This window comes from Cupressus sempervirens, chromosome 10, assembly GCF_028749045.1.
Source record: "Cupressus sempervirens isolate cs-2001-9-10 chromosome 10, ASM2874904v1, whole genome shotgun sequence".
Taxonomy (NCBI): domain Eukaryota; kingdom Viridiplantae; phylum Streptophyta; class Pinopsida; order Cupressales; family Cupressaceae; genus Cupressus; species Cupressus sempervirens.
In genome coordinates this window covers 503,217,389-503,241,901 of record NC_143127.1, presented here as the reverse complement: position 1 = coordinate 503,241,901, position 24,513 = coordinate 503,217,389, and the positions used below count along the sequence as shown (strand labels likewise).

General features: G+C 35.2%; 1 protein-coding gene across 3 annotated transcripts in view; it reads left to right on the top strand.

The window, feature by feature from the left end:
• The window catches only part of LOC149534867 (acetyl-coenzyme A synthetase, chloroplastic/glyoxysomal-like), a 302,385-nt gene that overhangs the window by 5,047 nt on the left and 272,825 nt on the right, over positions 1-24,513 (top strand). For all 3 annotated transcript variants that reach the window (XR_016357318.1, XR_016357317.1, XM_089805521.1), the window contains exons 2-5: positions 18,056-18,199; positions 18,405-18,560; positions 19,919-20,041; positions 20,158-20,326. Coding sequence is in view for 1 of the 3 variants with exons in the window: in XM_089805521.1 (XP_089661647.1) it covers positions 18,056-18,199; positions 18,405-18,560; positions 19,919-20,041; positions 20,158-20,326 (592 nt within the window). In the remaining 2 variants the exon portion in view is untranslated. The remainder of the gene's footprint in view (positions 1-18,055; positions 18,200-18,404; positions 18,561-19,918; positions 20,042-20,157; positions 20,327-24,513) is intronic.

The following is a 24,513-nucleotide window of genomic DNA, read 5'->3' as shown; positions in this document are numbered from 1 at the left end:
TCCCGATGTATGGTCCAATCCTTTCTATGTATGATACAGATCCTTCTTATAGTGTTTGTACGATCAGTTTCCTTCCTTGACCGATTACTCTCCTTTTGTGTACAATGTCCATCCTCCGCCATGCAGTAGAAAAGCTATTATCGCCCTACAAAACCATGCAGTTACGGAAATACTACCCTCGAGAATCTATGTAATTCTTATTTTTATTGCCACATTGTAACAAATTGATGCCAAAGAAATGACAGTTTGATAATTGGATAGATAAATATCTATGTGCTTCAAATTATAACAGATTTGAACAATAGACAGATTAAGGTGAGTAGTTACTCCCATTGAGATTGTAGATACAGAATAGGAGGGTCTTGTACCTCTAAAACTGCAATAGTGTTGAACTCCAATTGGAATTCGCAAATGCAAAGAAAACATAAGATTCATGATGATCTCCTACAATTCCAAACACAACCTTATAAAATGCTCCAAGTGGTTTCCCGAAGGGTTATAGGGAAGACATCATACTTAATTACTTTTATTATTTTACTGCTTTATTTTATAATTATATCAATTAATTAAGTAGTCTGTATGATATTATTGAAATTTGTAAACACTTGATTAATTAATTTAATTAGGTCACTTCCCATTTATTGGGAACATGACAGTCCTCACCACCAAGAGATTGCTTGCTCTCAAGCAATCTTTCATCAAACCACTTGCTTACTTTGAAGCTCTAGGATCCCAAACCAAGCACGGGTGCTGATAGCCGTAACTGTTGAAAGCTTGATGCTGCATCATGATCACGTACAAGCACCTAGATGAAGGCGAGAAGTAAATCTCCATTAAGCTTCTCTTGTTCGACTTTGACATAAACATTGCCATGCTCAAAGTCATTAGTATCCCAACGAAGCCAATCATCAAACGCATCAATGTTCAGATCCCAAGCTTTCATGCTATCATGCCAATCAATCTCTTACAAAAAATGATGGTTTGGAATCTCAAAGCTCAGATGCAACTTGTTCTTCCCATGAAGAAACTACTCACACGAAGAGATTGCAATCATGCACGCCACATGCCCAACCAAATAATAAACTCCATATTCAACCATAAGTAGAGATTGCTCCTACATGGGATCATTGGTAGAGTCTTAATCTCCATGAGATTGATCAACCACTGGTAGAGCCTGTTCATTTGAACTTGAAGGATCATCGATAGAGCCCGCACTTCTATCAAGTTGATCAACTAATCAAAATTCGTGCAAGCATCCTCTTCACCTTTTTGGTTGCCTTGAAGATTTGGATGTACTGCATTTGAAGGAACAATTGTTGATTCTTGCTTGTCCGTATCCTCCCATAGCCACAATGGAGTTGTAGTCATGAATTCATCCTCATAGGGATCATGATGTTAAGTACCTCATTGTCAATCTCCATTTTGAGATTACTGTTGTAGCTTATATTACCTTCATAGGATGGATACCTTATCCTCAAGTCTAGTCCTTGAGAGATATGTCCATCTTCCATCCACCATAAACCCCAATCCTTCTTGAATTGCTTTAGTGACTCAACCAAAGTGGGTGTTTGCATTTCTTGTTGTTCAATCTTGGGAAGGAAGGTTTGCATCATTGTTCTTGTCCTAACATTGTGAATCTCCCTTCATCCTTTTGTCAAGTGATTGAGAGTTTGCTCCATGTATTGGTACCTTTTTGCAAGGGTCTTACTGAGTTGTTTTTGACTTTATCTTAACTCCCTCAACATGGTTATCATATGGGCATTTTCCATTCCATCATGATTTACCTTATGGGCTGGTATAATCTTTAGCTTTGATACCAGTGCAATGTCCCAATGCCTGTACTCCCACAAACTTTTGCGAACTAACCGAACTTAATGTCATGCTTTTTACAATTTGTAGTGATTAGTCACCTTTGCTTAGTAATGTTCTTATTGGCACCAACCCTTCATCGTACAAACCAATCATTCTCTTTATCAACACACATTCACCCACTATACAACCCACTCCCACCATACAGTCAAATCTCCCTCTCACCATACAATCTAGTTACTCCTACCATATGGTCCAATCCTTTCCACTGTAAGACATAGATCCTTCATAAAGTATTTGTACGGTTAGTATCCTTCCTTGACTGATCACTTCACTTCTGCATATGTTGTTGTCTGTCGTATAGTAGCAAATCTACTACCTCTGTGCAGAACCGTGCAAGAAAGAAAGTGTTGCCCTCAAGAGTTGGTGCAGATTTTTTTATTTTTGTCAGAAATTAACACTATCGATACCAGAGAGATGACTGTGTGATAATTGGATAGATAAATATCTATGTGCTTCAAATTATAATAGATTATGACATCAGGAAAAATAGGGCGAGGACTGAGGAGTTACTCCCACCGAAACTGTAGATACAAAATAGGGAGAGTCTTGCACCCCTGAAATTGCAGTAGTGCTGAACTCCAACTAGAATTCGCAAGTACAAAGAAAATTTAAAATTCACCATAATCTCCTACAATGTCAAACACCACCTTATAAAAGGTTGTAGGAAGTTTCTTGAAGGATTATATGCAAGTTGACATAATTACTTCTATTATTTTATTTTATAATTAAATTAATTAATTAAAGTAATTCATATGATATTGTTTAAATTTGGGACCACTCAATAAATTAATTTTAATTAAGTCACTTCTTGTTTATTGGGGACATCCAACAATATTATTTTTGGCCCCTATCAAAGAGGGAAGTTGATATCTCTTGAGATGACAATATTTATGATCTTCCGAGGAACTCTATGAAGGAAATTATCATTCAACACATCAAACCCAGCGTTCATTTTTATAAGATTGTTGATATTTGCTTCAGCACTACTGGATTTTATTATTCTAATGATTCTTTAATGATAAAGAGGTTTATTTTCACAACGTTTTCTTCATTGAAGAAGGATCAACAAATAGCTTCAAATAAGGCTTGAACATTAGTAGTGTGTTACTTCAAGATCTTTGATTATTGCAAATTTCTCCTCTTTCCTTAAGATCTTGATTCTTTATTTGCTATCTTTGTACTATTTAAAAGGATTCCTAGATCAGCCTTGTCAAGGATTTCATTTGTAACAAGGCTGGAAAACTTAATGTTTGTTATTTCATGCAACTAGAACAAGTTATCATGCAAAAATAATAATTATTCATCAACTTTACCTTCCTATTCTTATTGTGCATTGAGATTACTAGTAATTTTATGATATAATTTGATAGATGTTTTGATAATGGGTTATGTTTTAGATTAAGGTAAAAGTAGGTTTTGAAGGGGCCCCGAAACCCTTTACATCAAAAAGAAAGATATACCATGAAGCTCTACCAGGTTTTAAACAGACCCGAAACCAGTAGTACAATTAAACCAGGTCAAGCAAGGACCTGAAACCAACAGAAGTGATTAGAAAGAGAAACCAGCGAGGACACTGGAACTTGGAAAGAAAACAGACTGGAAAGTGAGGCAACCAGAGAAGCCTCCCAGACCAGGAAAATCACCTAGGATTGCTGATCAAATTTGTTCTTCTAGTCACAACTTCCTTAGAAACGTTCTTTCTCCAGTGCTTTTTCTTGAAGCAGGAGAAACTCAGGCTTTTGTTATCGAACAAAATCCTAACAATATCCAGATTATGAATACTGTTCAGCCCCCTAATATACCAAGTAATGATTTTCATATCTATTTTTTAGGGGTAAAATCCAGAATAGTTGCCTGCCTGCCATCAACAATATTCTGCATACTTTCTAACTCTCTGGTTTTCTTAGTGGTTCTTCTTCCAGATTTTTCTGGAGGACCAACATCCGGTTTCACCCTGGAATGTTGTTCTGCTCTTTTTCCAGATTTATCCAGAGTAGAAGCAAGAGAATTTATCTTGGTTTGCTGAACTATTTTGCTGCTTCTAGTCTCTACCCCTTTAGTAATGTTCTTAATATCAGCTCTTTTTCTTTGGTTTGGTTTATTCTTTGAGTTATCTCCTTTTTCAATCACAACATCTAAAGGAGGAGGTTCATCCAAAGGAAGGTCATAATCAGCCTCAGATAAAACCTGGAACTCCCTGGACTGAGAAAAAGGAAGATCACCCATCTCTGATGTATTTCCAGCTTCAGCCAAGAAGTCACCTTCCTCTAGCACGGATTTATCTTCTAAATCTCTCCTTTGATCTTCTATCCTTTGATAAATAACAATTTGTTTTGATAAATCTGCCAGATCATCTATTCTTTGCTCAGGCATTATGGTATTAGATTGAAAACCATATCCTTCTTTCTCAAAGATTGCTTTCTCAAATGAAGGCTCTTTATCCACCTTAGCATGTGATTATTTCGAATCTTCTTTGGGTTTCCATACTTTCTTTTGCTGGATCTTGGTCTTTTCCCCATCCAGAACACTGTTCGGATGCTTTTTACTTTTGGAGGGACAGTGTTTAACCAGATGCCCCTGTTTCTTACAAGCATAGCAAGAGTTAGGTAGATCTTCAAAAATAATTTCTTGAGTCTTTTTACCAAGTTTGGATATTAGTTTCACCTTGTCTGGGAGATGATTTAGGTCAACCACTTTAACATAAAGTCTGGCACTTTGAAGTTTGGTTCTGGTAACCGTAGCATTATCTAGTGCCACTAATTCACCAAAGAATTGGCAATACCTTTAAAAATGTCCTCATGCCAGAATTCTAAAGGGAGACCAGGAAGTCTAGCCCAAATGGGGGTGGTTAAGAAAAAAGAATTTGAAAGATCCATGTTAGGCTCCCATTTTTTAATTGTGAGAGAACATTTACCAAAAGACCATGGTCCCCCACAAAGAACCATATTCATATCTTCAATGCAATTGAAAATAAAAGAGAAGAATCCATTCAACATTAGGGCAATATCAACTTCTCGAATAATCCATTTCCTTTGAACCATTTTTCTAAGAGATTCAAGAACTGGTCTTGCTCCTAAAAATTTACCCACTAGGGTAAGATCCATGGAGGATGTAGAAAAATCAACTAAAGGATCTGGAATAAAAACTTGAAACTCACCTTTCTCCCAGCAAGACTTAGCAGTCACTGGCGGGAAAAGAGGTTTTCCTGTAGGTTTCTTTCCAAAAAGAGGAGACTAGGGTTTCAACCCTTTTGAAAACTTTTCCTTGTTAGAATCAGCAACATCTTTCTCCTTCTCGAGATCCTACCCTGACCCATGAAAAGAATCCAATGGGGGGACACGAACCCCACAAAAAGGACCAGATTTGCACAACTTCTTTCCAATATCCACGTCGGCCAGAGAGTCTGACTCGAAATTCTTCTCAGAACCCCCAACAGATCCTCCAAGGACAAAACATACTGCCAGATTCTCTCTGACCAGTTTCCTGCCTGCCTGCGAACCAAATATTTTAAATTTTGATTGAGCACAAAAAGGATCAGATTCACACAAGATCTTTCCATTATCCACATCGGCCAAGGATTCTGTCCCAACATTCTTCTCAGAACCCCTTCCAACGCCTGGATGGTCGGTTCCTCCTACCAAATACTCTTTGACCAGATTCCCGCCTACCCCACAAAAAGGACCAGATTCGTGCAACTTCTTTCCAATATCCACGTCGGCCAGAGAATCTGACCCGAAATTCTTCTCAGAACCCCTAACAGATCCTCCAAGGATAGAACATCCTGCCAGATTCTCTCTGACCAGTTTCCCGCCTGCCTGCAAACTAGATATTTTAAATTTTGATTGAGCACAAAAAGGATTAGATCCACACAAGATCATTCCATTATCCACGTCGGCCAAGGATTCTGTCCAACATTCTTCTCAGAACCCCATCCAGCATCTAGAGGGTCGGTTCCTCCTACCAGATTCTCTCTGACCAGATTCCCGCCTACCTGCGAACCAGCCAATTCAAATTCTGAATGAGTGATCCTAGTTTCTAGCCAGACCTCCTCTTTCCTATGTTGCTGGCTTTGATAATGGGTTATGTTAATATAATAACAATTAAAAGTAAACAATCTTGTGAAGCTAAATTTATTAAAGGGGACAATATTCAATATAATATAAGGAAATAAAAATAAATAATCATTTACATCTGATATTCGGAATATAGTGTCTAAATAAAGAGGACTCACTTATATTAACAAGCTGATGAATATCTATAATATGTCTGCATAGTGATATGGTGTAATTCATCTATAAATCAATGAGGAGTTGCAACATATTATATCTGTATTCTAATAGGATCACCAATCCTTATGTATCCCAATATATTAGATAAATACATATAAGAACATATATTTTCAAGTTATGTAAAATCAAACACTATACAAAAAATTATGTTTCAATCCTATCACTATTTGATTAATAGAAGAACTTTATGATGTTACCAAGGAGGGCTTGTATAAATTCAAGCTAATGGATTTACCCAATAGAGGGTAGGGGTCAGCAATTCGTAAATCTTTGTGAAATGGACTTAGACCTGTAAACTTTGAGGGAGTCCTTAGCTGGTATATAGACAACTTGGGTAGCATCTAATACTCTTCAATCTACAAATCAAATGGTAATAATATTGGGTATGTTGGAAGGATAATTACTTTCTACTCATAAATATAGACTTCAGGAAGCCTATAACATAAAAATTGACTCAATTGTGTAATGTATTTGTCCAACCTTAATAAGGGACATTATAGAGGCAATGTGGGGTACAATAGAGACTTTTGTTGAGTGGGGAACTATGATGTTAGATTTGGCTGTGAAGCCACCCAAAATCAAAATGACTAAAGGAAAGCAAGGTTTTTTAAACCTAGAGATAAATAAAATTAGGACTTTCTTAGCACTAAACAAGTCAAATGACAATGTAGAGTGTTGTATAGAAAAATAAGGGCAACCACTTTTAAAGGAGTAATGACTCTCAACTTCTCAAAATAGGTTGAAGTTTTACCTACTTCGTAAATCCTTGATTACATGGTTTAACATACTAATGTAAAGATGAATAAATGGCTATGAGACAAGAAAAGAAATCTAAAAGAGGGTGTGAGACTCAACTACATGAAAGTGGGTGAGAGTAACAAATGTATGTAATGTATTATCCTGCACGCCCTCCTATTAATCATTTTTAATATAATCTAAGCTAGCTTAATCATATGTATAGTAAAAACAAATATTCAATAATATACATAATATAAAAGGCGTGGGTGAAAAGATAGATGTGTCCTTAAAAGGCCATGTTAGGCACTACTACAACATCTCATAAATGGAGAAAAAAACCAAAATTTAGTGGGACAAAACTCCTCAAAAGAAAGAAAAGAAACGATTTCTGTAATGTCCCCTTTTTAGACTATTAGAGATTAATTAAATAATTAAAAAATTTAAGTTGTCAAAATAGAATGACAACTTAATTTAATTATTTAATAGAGCAATTAAAGTGACTCTCCACATCAACCAAATTATAAAATAAAAGTCACTTTATTTTCAAATAAAAAAGGAAAAGAAATGGAATGTAAAGAGACAAGTTGATGTAATGCTAGGAGTTTTCTCTAGAATGCTAAATATTTTCAAAGAGAGGATTATTTAGAGGATTTTCAAGGATTATTGAATTTGATTTTGTTTAGTGCATTTACACTAAAGTTGAATTTGTGAAGACATAACCCATTAGGGGTTGCTCAAAGTTGGATGGAAACCCGATCTTCTTGGGTAGTGGATTCACTTAGAGTTTACTATCATGCTTGTTTGTAGAGATGGGTCAAAATGTTTAATCAACCGCTTCTCTATTGGCTAAGAATAGTGGATGTTATAATTATATTATAGTAGCTTGGATTTTATCTAATTGAAATTACTTGTGTGTGGGCACTTGAGTTCAAATGCTTTTAAAAAATTAATTTATAATATCATTTTGGGGTTGTCAAGTAGGAGAAAGTAGTGCAAATGCAAGGCCCTGTGAACCACAGTAATAGCGACGACAATCAAATATTGATCTTCAAATATTCAAATGGTTTGGTTCGGCTATCTAAATTTATAAAATTACCTATATAGCTAGAATATAGTTAGGAGAGTAATATCCTATGTTACCCTAGGTTTCCAAGATGAGGGGACGAGGGAATAGGGAAATAGGGTTTCGAAATGATTTTTTTTTTCCCAAAGTAGGGGACAAGAGGGGCCGACAGTGGGAACAACTATATGAAAAATAGGATATTTTTTCTTGATGGATTATAGGCCAAGGCCATGATTAATTATTATTTGTTATGATTTATTATTATTTATTGAATTCGAGTAGACTTGAACCCAAAACCTCCCTGATAAGAGGCACACAATTTACCATTGTTTTGTAGGTTCGTGCCTGAAAATAGGCATAATTTAAAATAAATAGGGAAATTTTAAATATTCATATAAAAACATGGATAAAGCATGCTTATATGAATTATAGAAACTTAACATTGAATGGTTGCGTTAAATAATTAAACTTAGTTCACATAAGAGTGGAAATTAAACAAATAATCAAAACTGAAACATTAATTTAATGGGACAGCCAAGGGAAAGGTTTCTGAAAGTTTTCGAGTTTCTAGGACATCTCGGGAATAGGAACAGGTCAAATTTTGTCGGGAGTGCATTCTCAAGTAACATTGGGAATATCAAAAAACAAGCCCTCCTATAGGCCGAGTTCCTTGTGTAGCTTAAACAAATTTCATTTGGAAGTATCATAGTTGATATATATGATGATTATTTGTGTTGATGTGTGAGCCATGACATCAATCTGTGATGTAGATTTCATTGCTGAAGCCCCAGATCAGTATGAAGGGTCGAAATTGATATTTCATTAAGTGTGTTTGTGGTGAGTGGTATGATAAAAAACATAGAATATTGCAAATATCCTTCTTATTGTATATTTGATTCTTTCACCTATCTAGAAGTCGCCTTTTGCTATTCATTCTGGACAAAGCCAGTCAAAGACTTCTAATATAGTGTGTGAGTTTTGGAAACATCATGGTGCATCATTTCATCTCTGTGCAAGGTACTAAAAAGCATTGGATATTGGGAGAAGACATCTCTCCTTATTTGGCTGGGAACAACCATGTGCTACTCTGCGGCTTGGTCATCATAGAACATTTGAGTCCATAGAATACAGTATTCATAATCTCGGTCTTTTATATTAGTTGTATGTCTACACATTCCTATTGCAATGAGACATTATCTATGACTATAGTGCCATTCTAGAGTGATGTTTAGATATCAAACATCTATGATGCAACCTCATCTCTATCTTGGAATCTTTGCAATGCAAATTTGTATAGCTGTAATTCTATAACAGCATGGTGGAAAGTCTGAATAGGTATACCATATTAAGCATCTTGACTCCTACTACAAACAAACCACAACCGTAAATTCAAGACAACGAGCAAATCTTTATAGGAAGCAAGAAAAGCATTTGACAAAGCTATGCTAAAGGGAAAGGGACAAATTTTGAATATTAGATATATCTAGGTGTTTGTCTAAATACCTAAGTATTGTATGTGTGATTGGTGATTAAAATCAAGCTAAAACTAGTGAGGGTTCCTATGATGCTATTAGAGCCAAGGTTTTTCCAACCTTTGGGTCTACTATAGTTTGATGCGATTGAGTAACAAAGAGTTGAGATATTATTAGAAAAGATTAAGGAAAATTTGGCAAATTTTGCATGTGCCAGAAGGGGAAACAACATCAAAGTGGATTTGTAGTCATCCGAGTTCATCTTCTAGTAGTACAGGGTAGGTTACAATTATGGGAGATAGAATTGGTCATTATCCACCACATGTTGAAGAAAGAGAAGCTCGAGATATCCCGTGATGCATAGAATCAGGGAAAGAACAGGTGTCTAATATGTTATAGTAGCTTATCATATCCATTCAACAAATGAGTACAGCCCCAAGGATATCTCAGCATAGTCATAGTGATGGTGGGAGCATTAGTTGGCTCCCTGCAGGGTGGAAGAGATCCCACACACTCTTTTGATAGGCTTGGGAGGCCTCCTTTTGTTGTTTTTGGTGATGATGAGGAGGAAGTGAATAATGCTGAAGCAGAGCTAGAATTTGTTGAAATCCTAATGACTGTGCATGATGAATGGAGCTAACGATCGAAACATGTCAGGGCAGATTTAAATTTCATACATTATATGGGGTAGTGAAGGGAAATCATGAGAACTAGGCAAGATAAAAGGCATAGAAGTCAAAACAAGGACCAAAAGCATGGTAAAAACAAGTTGTTGTTTCCTACCTATGAAGGCAGTAGTAAGACAATTGCACCAGCTTGGATACATAAGATGGATATTTTCTTGATATTCAAGCCCATGAAGACGAAAAAAGCAATTGAATTTGCTACTATGCATTAGATAGAGCAACCTATGATTGGTAACATCATGGACTTGTGACTTGGGACTATGCATTGATTAATTCATATGAGGAGTTTAGTAATAAGGTAATTGCTTGTTTTGATAGGAACGATATAGAAGTATACTACAAGGAGTTGGCACAAATTAAACAGAGTGGTTCATTGGGTTCTATTACTGATGAGTTTAAGATAATTTCAATGATGGTTTCTAATATGTTAGAAAGAAGCAAGGTCATGTTATTTATTGAAGGGTTGAACGATAAGATCAAAGGATTTGTGAAGCTCCTCAAACTCAACTCTCTATAGGATGCAATTAAAAAGGCAATAGATCTAGACATTTCATCCACTTCCTATTAGTAGCCAAAGGAAATTCCAAAGGTTCTAACCCAAATTAGAAGATTGATGATCACCCTAATACTATGCCTCCTACAGTGGATAATGAGAGAAGAAATGAGTTGAGGAGGAAGAAACTATGCTTTACTTGTAAAGACCCATGTACTTGTAAAGACCCATGATTAACCCATATTTGATATCCAATATATTTTCATTCTTCCTTATTCTAATCGCTGGCTTGCTATGGTTGTCTCTTTATGTTAAGCATTTTTTATTGAATATCAATCATACCCTTAGTCCATGTTTGGTGACGTTCCTAAGCTATTGCTATGTACTTGATATTAAGCGATAATACAGTTCGTAGTTAGTTCTAAATGTTGAAATATCTAAGATCATTTTCTACAAATGTAATAACAATGCCATTGTAGTTGTTGTCTTCCAAATGTAGATTTGAATCCCATAAATATGAGAGGAGACATGTCTCCATAGTTTAATCATCATTTAATTAATAATAATATATTAACAAAAATAATAATATGTATAACAATATATATTATATACAATAATATATATAATTTAAATGGATAAGTATATATAGGAAATGATAATTTACCAATAACAATAATGTATCTCAGATTGAATCAATCCGATTGAAGATACAACCTTAACACTCCCTCTTAGCTAGGGAGGATTTGTAGAACACATTATGCTCTCAAGTATACGAAGAGATATCATCTTTGTATGATATTCCTGGAATGACATATTTAAGGATATCAACATAAATCCATCAACTTAGATGTTATCTTTCAATATAATCTGAAGTATGATTGAAAAAGAAATATCAATCATATGATATTCATCATACGTATATTCTTTTGGTATGTGTACTGACATCAAATCCTTGATGCCTACCAAAAGAATATGTTATATCCTAGAAGGATATGAGTTATCTAATTTCGGGCACTCCGGGACAACAACTTAACAAGAAATCACAATGTCATGGTCTCTATCATGATCTTCAACACTTCAGGACAACTTAATGAAGTCTGATCTTGATACGTTCCTTATCATGACTTCCAGCACTCTGGGACAACAACTTAATGAAGTCTGTCATGATAACAAGTCTACCATTTATAATATCGTCACCTTACAATGGTTACCTTCTGTTTATATATGTCAATGAAAGATTGTCACCTTTCATTACATATGATATGCGAAATAGTAACCACTATGAACTAAGTCAGAGGGTGGTACTAGGGCTTTCACCTCAATTCTTTCTCACAAAGAAGAATGTATTACAAGGAATTTCACTTCGAACTTTTCCCTAATAGAGAAGATATCATTCACGAGGGATTGCCCCTCAAAATTCTCCCTTTGAAAAATGATCTGAGGAAGTTAGGTCCTGTAGTTACTCTCTTTGCCCTAGGATGCCTATTGGATTCCCTTTGAATTTGATATCGATCTTTCGACTTTTTGGTGATAAGTTATTACTTCCTCATGATGTACACAGGAGTAGGCCCATCAAAATCATGTAATCACACACATGTATTTCTAGATTCCCTCTGAATATTGATCTTTTGAGCTCCTACGTTGCCTTTGCAGAAGTGTCAGACTCCCTCTTAATATAGAAGGATATTAATTATCACAAATATTTTCTTCAAGAGTCTCACTTTAACCTTCTTTTCCTGTAAGAACATCCTCCAAGAGAAATGAAAAGATCAAGGCAAATAACTCTTATAGTATGTGTAGAATTTCAAATAAGAGAGAGACTACAATAAGTAAGAAAATATAATACTCAAAGATAATAGATACTTATCTCCACATCAACGTTCTTGATACAAATTGCTCCAATGAGGGTCCATGTGCCTCAAATAAGATGATGTGTTTGCCTACATTGGGAATGAAACATTGATTATTATTCCCCCAACAATGTAAAATTCCCACTTGTTACATCAACATTGTTGGATGATAGTATCTATTAGTGATATGGGTGATAACTTCATTCTATTCAAATACTCTTTGAGTAATGGCCTTCAAAATATTGAGATGCAAGATATTCACCAAGTACTGTAAGTAATGGTCTCTTGAACACCAAGTTGCATGGTATTCACCAAGTACTCTGTGTAATGACCATATAAACATTCAATCTTTCAATAACTTTTGCAAATACAAGTGATAATAATTTGGAAGTCGTCACTTCCTCATGATGTACACAAAAGGGTTAAACCCATTAAAATCACATAGTCACGAGGTATATTCATGAATCACAGTCCTCTTGACTGCTACAATTTATTGATCACTGGTGAATCCATTACAACATGGTTTACTCCCTCTGAATCAATATGACCAAGATTACTGAAGATTGACTGAATCACATCCTCTATTCTCTCCCTCTCTTTTAAGGTTACCTCTAAGGAAATGTTAGGCTCCCTCTGAATCTCAATCTCCCTCTTCCCATAGTAACATTCTCATAGGAAAAGATCAAGGCAAATGCTCGTGTAGAATATTAGTATTAACTAGAATGTTAGTAATTTAATTCATACCTATTACTAACATAAATGATTATAACATCTCTCTTTATTTTATATTTTCAATAATAGAAAGTTTCATAATAATATATATATATATATATATATATATATATATATATATATATATATATATATATATTTTCAATTATAATCCCCTATTTATAAATAAGACGTACCTTGTTTGATCAGTGCTTGATGACTCTCACACCCTATAATTATATGTCTATGTCCACTTATTATATCAATCGACGTGCTAGTCAAATACGATTGATTGAATTTTTACAAGATATCACACCCCATCTCTAATTATTTACAATTGATAATTTGTCTTCATTATTCAATCAAATGCTTCTTCCTTTCCATTGTTTAATGGATCAAATATAATTGTTCATTGGGCATTCAAATAGCAAGTTTAAATGCAAATAACGATAGGCCTTGTAATCCTTTTCTTTTATCCCTTTATTTTAATTATCTCTACCCTTTTGACTTAGTTATATGGAATATTGAATACCATGCGTAACTTAAATTTTACTCTTCCTTTATTTTATGCAATCCTACTTGCTGATCCTTTCCTTATTCGATAATATCACCCTTGATTCTTCCAACATTTACAAGGGCCTCCTGAGGAAGAAATTTTGAGTTTGAGATGACTTCTATATTATTTATTCTCCCTACGACCATGACAATGATCAACTTGGCTTCATTAATCAGTGGAATAGTGTGATTGCGCATGACAGGGTACGAGGGAATTGAGAATATGTTTGTGCAAATAATGTTATCGTGCTTCCTAGTAATAAATAGCATTCCAATACTAGAAGCGATGTGGGTGAGGAAGGATATAAGGGCGGATGTCCACATCCATTACTATTTCCTCCTATGTTTTAATAGTGTTTATGTGGTGGATTGTTTCGATCATGGGATGATTGGGAAAGAAGTTTCAGAATCATCTTTTTAACTAGAAATGGTGGCCACCTTCCAATAAGTCTCCGCCTCTTCATTTCTTATGGAGACAAAATTATCTACCTCCAATCCTCTTCTATCTACGTGCTTCTTACTGTGTCCCCTAGCATAGTGGATGCTAGTCAAGGCTTCTTGCCTTCTCACTACAACCTCTCGATAAACCTAGTAATAGTTATCTTCTAAGAGTGACTTGACTAAAACTGGAGTGCTACCATCGTAGGTTAAACTAATAGAAAGTTGTATTTATAGAAGCACTCGATTAATCCAATATTTGATACTTCTGGTAATGTTTGACGAATTATGAATCAAACTAGGCATCCATCATCTCGCTGAGTTGATAACTATGTCATCAGGTGCTGAGAATTATCTACGATTTAATTTATGGAGGTGGCCTCAACGAGTGCATTTTCTACAGTTTGAAATTTGTTTTCATCAATCATGATTTGAGCATGAGAAATCCACCATCCATGAGCCATCAACCCATTTGTCAAACTTTGTGGTTGACCGCCTATTCGAACATTGCCCCTTTGTATATGCCTGTGTCTTCACATTCTGTAGTGATTATATCGATTGCTTCAAGGATGATTTGCAGTCTGATGCAATGAAGTGGGAAAGGTGTGCTTTACATCTTCTCCATAATGATTAATGAATACATCCCAATAAGAACGTGTCCGTTCAAAATATAGATCACCACTGTTGTAATACCAATCCGACTTGAAAGATATGCCATTAAATGCCTTACGAATAATGATAAGGTGTTGATCAATTGTATGGTAGTGCAAATAGTTTATTATCCGTCTCTATGATTATCTCTTTAAATAATCATCACTACTTCATTGCTTTAAATATTTGGAAATCGGGTGGCAAATATTTGTGTGGCAATTCTGATGAAATTAAACTCTTTGTAAGTTTGAAGCTCCTGATTTGTGTAATATTTTAAGTAGTAGATCATTTAATATGTCAAAGCAACAAAGGAACTTGATCCAAGGCTTTTATACGCTAGCAAGAACAATGCACAATTCGATAATTATTAACCCCTAGTCTCTTGAACCTCCTATAGCCAGCCGATCAAATTTAACAAGTCTCGAAAATTTTGACAAGTTAATAAACTTATTGCCACTTTTGTGCTTTTCGAATTCTCAATTTAGCACACCATTGTAGAAACAAGTGTTGCACTTCAAGCTGCCAACATTCACCCCAGAACAATCGGAAGAAGATGCTCTTCTAATTGATGGCATTGTGATTGCCAAATCATCAACAAATTCTTTCTCTACTCTTGAAGCTTGTCTATCCTTGCAAGTTGTATGTGACATGTCCTTGACAATTTAGATCTGGAGGATAAACTAGGAATCCAAGATCCTGCGGACACCATCTTCTTATTATAAAACTCTTTGAGCTATAAAGTGCCTCTTCAATTTGAATACCCTCACTCCCACACATTAATCTTTCCTTACTATTAATCACACTTTCATTTCTATTTCATTCTATTCATTTGCAACCTGGCTCTGATACCATGTTGAAATATCTAAGATCGTTTTCTGCAAATGTAATAACACTGCCATTGTAATTGGTGTCTTTCAAATGCAGATTTAAATCACATAAATATGAGAGGAGGAGGCATGTTTCATGAAGAGACATGTCTCTATGGTTTAATCATCATTTAATTATTAATAATCTATTAACAAAAATAATATGTATAACATATATATATATATATACACACACAATAATATATATTATTTAACATGGAGAAGTATATATAGGAAATGATGATTTACCATTAATAATAATGTATCTCAAATCAAATCAATCCAACTAAGCTAGAACCTTAACACTAAACACATGTATCTAATTGCTTTGTTTAATCTCCATTATATTTTATGCAAGAAGAACTCAACACTCTTTACCAATTTATAAAGTTGATAGCTTCCTTATTGTCCATACCATAGAGCTCTTCTCCCTAATTGCAACCTTATCTATGGAACCGAAGTTGTTGACGTAGAAAAGTCTGATATTCAATCTTGTTGGTTGCTGATATGCAGTCAGTTGTATACACTTTTCATGATGCTTTCGTAGCCTTTCCTATGCTGCATGGTGGCTGTATATATTGCAATCTATTATAGGAGAAACACGAGTTGGGCATGGTAGTATTTGCCAATCACATTTTCTCAAGGGAAATCTGAAGCAACTCTTTGCCTTGTTTCACATAGGAAAAGTGACTTATTAACATCAATAGATTGATTTTGACTGTAGCCTCCAGCAGAAATATAAAGTTGCTCAACTTTTCTTATTCCCAAAATGTATATTCTCTTCTTATATATTCGTCTTGATAAAATGAAATTATGCATGTGTAATCATGAGGCTTACAAACTTTATGTATTATTCCTTGAAATGATACTGTCAATTGTAGTTTTCCCAAGTACAATGTTTTGCCTAATCGATGTCTCAATCGCAACACTGCTCTGATACCGTGTTGAAGAATGCTGGTTGCTGCAAATGTAATAGAACTGCCATTGTATTTGGTATGTATTTTCCAAATGCAACAATCACTTGCATTTAAATTGAGTATAAGCCATGAATAGACATGTCCCTTCATGGGACAAGTCTATTCGTTAATCAAATAATTAATATAATAATATATTTAATCATATATATATATATATATATATATATATATATTTATAAATTTCTCTCGTATATTTATATCTCATATATTATATATATGTTTATCTGACAAAAGCTATCAAGCATCAACAAAAACCCACTTGCATCATTAATCATATTTTGAAGTAAATGTCATCATTTAATTAATTACCCTCCACTTCCCTCGCTTGGAAGAAAAAGGAATTAAAAATTCTCCATTCATTTCCTCTCCTCCCATCACATCCTCCTAACTTTCCCACTTCCCCTATAATCATCTTTCATTAAGCCTAATCTCCTTCCTAAGCATGTGCACATTCCTAATTATAAGGATTAAGCAACAAAGTCAACCCCTTGTCCACCTCAACCATAATGCCCAAATATATTTGGTAACGACCCAAATGGGTCTCTTCCACTTTTGCTCCTTGCAAAGAATATTATATTCTTTTTCCCGTTCCCCAACATTCCTTTGGAGTGTGAGGATAAGGAGTGCCTTGATGGAAAATCTTCCTCCCAAACCCTGATGCCCTCTCATCCCCTTCAAGGCCAACATTTGTCAATCTGTCATAGAGCATGAGAATGCTAGCCATTCTCCACCCTTCATTCTCTCTTCATTTTAGACTTCGATTGCCATTCTTCCACAACCAAGACTCTTCATTTCATTCCTATGATGCAACTACACTTCAACTTTGGAGCTGACTATCCTGAGCAAGTTCTTTGGCTATTTATCATCATCCATTGCAAGATTGAGGAACTATGGAGCATTCTCAGACCATTATGTTGTCAAATTTATGAGCAGAGACTCAATGCTACAATCTTGGACAAATTATTGCATCAAGTCACGGATTACTACTTGGGTTTGCATTTCTTGTTGTTTTTAGTATTCTTCTTTTGTCTAATCTTGTATGTTTCTTTGAAGTTGTGATTTGAGTGTGTTTTACTAGTTATTGCATTCTCCTCTGAATCACATGTTCGTTGCACACAAAATGATTGACACTTTTCACAGTCTTTGCTTCTTTAACTCTAAGACTGTTCAATTTAAACTGATTTTATTGAAAATTTACAGATAAGACTTTAGTCTTCCTGAATATAATAATTCCCATAATAATTAGGTTGCATGGGATTGTGCTATTAGTCTTGTGAATGTCTAGTTTTTTCTCTTATGCACTTGACCATCTCATTTGTTTTCCAACATTACCAGGAGCACTGAGATTTATTTGTTTGAGCTGACATAATTTCATTGGTTTCCAAAATGTTCAGTATCGTGCTATGTACAATAGATCTATCCAGGATCCAGCTGGTTTTTGGGCTGATATTGCATCTGAATTTCACTGGAATGCTAAATGGGACACAGAAACTTGCTCTCAGAATTTTGATGTGCGCAATGGACAAATTAAAGTTGAGGTAAGTTCAAAAGGAATTGAATATATTCTAAGTATATTTTTACAAGAAATATGCTAGTTTCCTCTAAACCATTTTTATCATATCTATTGTTATGTGCATTTCTCTTAACTACTTGAGTTTGACCAATTTATTATTCTAGTGTTCTATAATTATTGTTTGAACATATTATTAGGCATGCTTTGATGCTATATAATTTTCTTGTCAGTGGTTCAAAGGTGGAGTTACAAACATTTGCTATAATGCATTAGATAGAAATATTAAGGCCGGAAAAGGAAATGATGTTGCAATTTATTGGGAAGGCAATGACCCTGGTTGTGATGAATGTTTAACCTATAATGAGCTACTCATGAGGGTTTGCCAGGTATGAGTTTCTTATCAGCTACTGTTGTACAAAATACTAATTTAAGAGGAGATATTTGATATGATATGAAATGAACTCATTATATCATTACTTGTGTTGATGTAATGGCACCATATTATTTATGCCTAAAAAGATATGTACAATGTAAATTACAACTGCAACTGTAACTTCCTGATTCAGTAACAAATACAAGCATCACACATTCAAATGTGTGCAATCATTCGTCCAATACCTTTTCTCCTTGAGTTTATACTTTTCTGCTTTTATTTTGCAATATTATTGGAGTTGGTATATTTTTTGAGAAATTTGTCAATGTGTTGCTGTCAGATTGGATGCTTGGATTCTTTTATGGGTCTTTAAGCTATCTGTTGTATTTCATGATAGTTATTTTTTATCTGATTTACCTTGGGTATTCAGTGGTCTGTGTCAGCTTCTTTGTTCATCAGAACTTTTGATTGTTAGTTTCCATTCTATTTATTTGTCTGCAAGCAAGTATATCCAGTTGCATATGGCTTTTAGGCTTTTAGCCAGTCGTATGGAAGCTGCTGATCTTGCCTTTGTTTGCCCTTGCATTTTTTTCTTTCAGATTTGATCTTTGATACTAGTGAAAATGATGCATATGCCAGTGTCATCCCTAGGATATTGGGAATAATCATATTGGTAATGCCAACCTGCTAATTAGCCGTTTCTCCCATTAGACTCATTAAACTGAATATGATTTACTAAATTGGTGAATTATGTCAAATCTGTGCACTCTTCAGAACAGGCTACATCAAAATTTTGAGAAAGAATCACTGGCGAGGCTCAATAAAATGTGCTACTAGATAACGACAATTATTAGAATTTATAAAGAACAAGTTGTCTTCTCCAAAATTTATACCATCCTAGATGTATGCTGGAACCCCCTTGTTCTGCCAGATTCACCAACACTAAGGACCAACCAGTTATTTTTGGGCAAGATATTTATACCTTGATACTATCACAAATTTTGATTACTTTTGGATAAGACTGTCTTAGTAATTTTCAATAATACCTAAATTAGAAAGAGCCCTTCACCAATGTGATTTGAGAATTTGGATTTTGAATTCTACATCGTCAAGTTGTATATACTGGTATGCTCACAATGGCAATCCCATCACTATTTTCTTGACATTCATCATTGTTGTGAGTGATTGCTGATTACAGTGGATTACTAGGTTGGTAAATGATGAACTTTGCAGTTGATTGCCAGCTTTAATGGTAAATGTTTCGTAGATAGATCAATATTTATTTTTGCTTCTCCTTATAGTGCAAAAATATACCACATGCTGCTAAACAAAGGTTTTGTATCTGATTTATTCTTCTGTTATTTTCTATAGCTTTCCAACTACTTGAGAGATATTGGTGTTAAGAAAGGAGATGCAGTGGCAATTTATTTGCCCATGTTAACAGAACTGCCAATAGCAATGCTTGCCTGTGCTCGAATTGGTGCTGTTCATTCGGTATGTATGATTGGATAACTTTATTTTCCATGAGCTTAATAACTGCCTGTGGCCTATTTATTTTGATATAAACCTTTCTTATTGATGATTTAATTTGTCTTTACCATGACTTTTAGGTTGTATTTTCTGGATATTCAGCTGATTCCCTTGCCCAAAGAATTGTAGACTGCAAACCTAAAGCCCTCCTAACCTGCGATACTGTTAAACGGGGGCCAAAAATACTCAATCTGAAAAAAACAGTAGATCATGCTCTGGAAGAAGCATCCAAAAATGGAGTTTATGTAGGTATGGTTCTTCAGTTCTTCATTTATTACCATTATTATCTCTTTCCACTCAACTCTATGATTTAGAAGTTCATCCTGGCATGCAGATGAACAATAAAATAATCAAAATAAATAAACCAATTCTTTCAAGCCTCTGAAAATTTAATCAACTATGCAGATAATTATCTTATATGCTATCCAAACTGAGAATATTGACATTGACAGCCTACTTTTAAAATATGAGACAAACCAAGTTGAAGGACTGAGAAGCAGATATCATCAAAAGGTAAGGAGCATGCCAGTGCCAGAGTCACTAGAGTTCAATTTGTGAACACAGAGTCAGGAGGAAGCATGGGTACTCTGAAATTGCTGGAAACATTCTTGAAAAAGATAGCAGTGAAAATAAAAAGTCTCAAATGAATAAGCTTTGAATAAAATAAAAACAGCCTGAGATGTCAATAAAATTGAAAAGCATTATTGATAGAACCCTGCTTAGGGTGTTCAGGAGGAAGCAATACTTTTCGAGATCCTTGGAAACATTCTAGAAAAAGATAACTTAGAAATTGAAAAGCTGCAGATCAACAAACTTTGTATCGAATAGAGACAGCATGACATGTCAAGGAGATGGAAAAGCATTATTGATAAAACCCTACACAGTGAGAGAATATTGAACTTTTTTTCAATGTTCATTTTGTAGGAGAATGAAAGATAATAAGCATTAAGTGATATAATTATTTATTTATAGGCAGTTGTAAATTTCAGTTATATTACTAATTCTATATAAACTTAACAATATGTAACAGGGAAAAGTGCAATGGAATAATATCAAATTTGTCATGTTTCTATGGTTACGCATTATTTAATTTTTCAGTTTTATTATTGCATTCATATTCCTTAACAGAGGATGATTAAAAGCATGAGATGGAGGGAAATAACTTTGGATTTCACATTAAGTGGGTAGAGTGGATTAAAGGTATGACGATATAGGTTACAGAACTTCAGTTCTAGTAAGTGGCAACACATAAGGTGTTTTTCTCCACAACACAAGGATTGAGACAGGGCAACCCAATTTCTCCATTTTCGTTTATCTTGATGGCTGAGTTGCTAGGAAGGATGATTACAAAATGTAGAACTCAAGGAAAATGGAAAGGTGTGGAAGTTGCTAGTGGAGTTGATCCTGTTTCACATTTATAGTTTGTTAATGACATGCTTTTGATGGGGGAAGCCACCTTGAGAGAAGCTAGGATGATGAAAAAGGTTTTAGACGAGTATAGCAAGGTGTCTGCATAGAGTATCAATTGGTGGAAATATTAGATTTTTTTCTATAATACGAAATCGAATATTCAAAGGGAGATAGCTAGAGTTTTTGGAGCTCCTATAGGGAGACTTCCAAGTAAGTTCCTTGGGCTGCCACTTATTGCAGGGGCTTGCAATTCGGTCTTTTGGGAGGATATAGTGGATGACTTCTTAAGGAAGATGGAGGGATGGAAAATTTGGTGGCTTATACTTACTGGATGAATCTTGATGCTGAAAATAGTGATTTTTGTGATGCCGCTCTTCTCTATATCATGTTTGAGGATTCTAACAAAGGTGATTAAAATCATAGAGTAGCATATGCGATTTTTTTTGGAATGACAACCAAGACCATAATAAGATCTCCCATGGGATCAAATTTGCAAATCAAAATGAAGTGGGAGAGGGGGACTCAAAAATTGAAAGTTGATGAATGAGGCTATGGGTGTCAAGCTGATTTGGCAGATGTACACGCAACTAAATCAAAGACGAGTTGAAATATTTCAGGAAAAATATTTAGATAGCGGTGAAAGAGTGTATTTGACACTAGAGGATCCGCCAAGAGGCTCTTCATTGTTGAATTTCCTCCTCAACTGTAGACTAGTGATCATTAATTATATAATGTAATGTCCCCATTTTTGGCAAGTCTGTGCAATTGATGGAGTTAGCTCATCATAGCGACCCTCGTGAGCTGACAGGGTGTTTTGGGGGTCCTAGTTGTGGACTTACTATTTTTAGTAAGTCTATTTTGGCAGTGTAGTGGGTGGCTTTGGCAGTTGGTCATCACCTGTAGTAAATAAGGTTAATAATTGCATGAGCTCTTGTTTATTCATTAATTATTAATTTGCATTATTATAATAATATTTATGTTATAAGAATGACATTAAGAGATATTTCTAAAAAGTGTGTTGGAAAGTTTCAAGTGTTGAGTTCTTTTCAGAAACTTCCACAATTTCTGAAGTGGAGTTTTTTTGGAAACTTTTGCCAACAAAGGATTATAATAGGAGCTCATTTCATTGGGAAAAGCATGCTTGGATAATTTATTTGCTTTTGTTGCCTTTGTGGTTTTTTTTCCTAAGTTTTCTAAAGTTTGTGCCCTTGCTGAGGTATAGGGTTGAGTTTGAGATTTTGGGAAGTGCATTCAACCACTGCTGAGGTAAAGTGGGTTGAATTGTCTGCAATCTAATTTAAGAGGGCTTCCGTTGGCTGTGTTTGCTGTGATTGGAAGTCTTTGTGATTGAAGAAGGTTGATAGCATTAATATCTGTAGATCAAAGGAGACTTTGAATTGTCAACCTGGGAATCGCCGAGTGTCTCCCACTGAATTATTTGTTGGTGATTACATTTGTCATTCTAAAACTTTATTCTGGAGGCTTGTGATGTCAAGTCTGGAGGTTGGAAGGTGCACATACAGTGGCTATGATTTGTTATATGAAGTCTGCAAGCCATTTTATTGAGTTGCGTGACAAATCTTTGGGTTGTGATCTGTCATTAAGGGTTTGCATTTATATCTTTGACCTATAATTCCCATGTTAGGATCCACAAGCAGCAATATTGCCTATGATTGAAAAATAGAGGGACGACTGTGAGTAATCTTGCATGCGTGTAGTGTTTGGAGGTAGCTAGAACCTTCACGTGGTAGCTGTGATTTGGGATGGATGCCTGGAACTATCGTCTGATGACTGCGGACTTTGTTAAGTTGTGCATTGGAGGCATTTGAGGCAGTAGATGCTGTGGGAGAAGGTTGCGTTTTGACTGGTCACTGCATTGGACCGTTCTGGAGATGCACATTTCCATTTGGCACTCAAAGGATATACAAATAACAACCATGTTCATTGTCATTGCAAATAAAATTTAGTTGTATGCAAAAATAGTTATTTGTTCCACTAGTGAATTAAATTCTGGAATTCAGAGAGTTGTAATATATGATGAATTTCCTTTGGAGTGAGTTGTTTGTTATTTCAAGACTATATTTTCGTCGCAAATCTCAAAGTTTGGATTGTTCTAAATTCTTATAAAAGACATAATTGTTTGGGAAAAGTTCCATTACATTATGTTGCTTTCGGAGTTGGACTCTTGACATTGTATACAAGTATAACTTGCCAAGCGTTTAACAAAATGCCCAACATCTGGGTAGTGTGAAGAATGGGTTTGATTTTTCTATAACTAGGTGAGGGTTTCTACAATGCTATCCGAGCGGTTTCCTGCTAGCCTGCAGGAATTGGGCTCCAAATCAATTGATAGTGGTCAGTGCTTGGTTAGAATTGCAATTAGTATTTGATCCATTATTTTCTATTCAGTATCATGGCTGATGATAGGAGATTTGTGTCGAGTATGCACTACACCCAAAGAGGACGTACAATTCCACCTAGGGAAGGTGAACCTGAGATATAGTTTGGATTTGTTGGTAGTCCAAGTGGTTCAGGTGAGTTAGGAGTTAGAGATGTTGATGTTGATAGAGAGGCTATGCAAACATTTAGGAATTTGACAATCGGACAACAACAGATGATAGGTGTACTGCATCAACTATCTAACCCTCTGCAACAGATAGCACTTCCTCAAGGATAGAGTAGGGAGAGAGCTCAAGATGTTTCTGTTGGTTCTCATAGATCTTGAGTTGACGATAGAACCTGAGATGGTGATAGGTACAGAGATGTAGATCGGGTTCAAGTTGAGGATCGTGGTAGATTAGCTGACAAAGCTAACATACATATTGACACTCATGATAGGCCGCAAAGGTCCATGTTTCTGAGACCTGAGGTGGATGTGGTTAGTGTTGAGTCTTAGGCCGCTCCTTTTGCTAATGATGATGTGGCACACTTTGTGTAGCGGGATGCTTTACCACATGATATTAAAGATCATTTGAATTTTGATAGGTTCTTGACTCAAAAATGGGAACATTCCAGAGCGAGGTCGG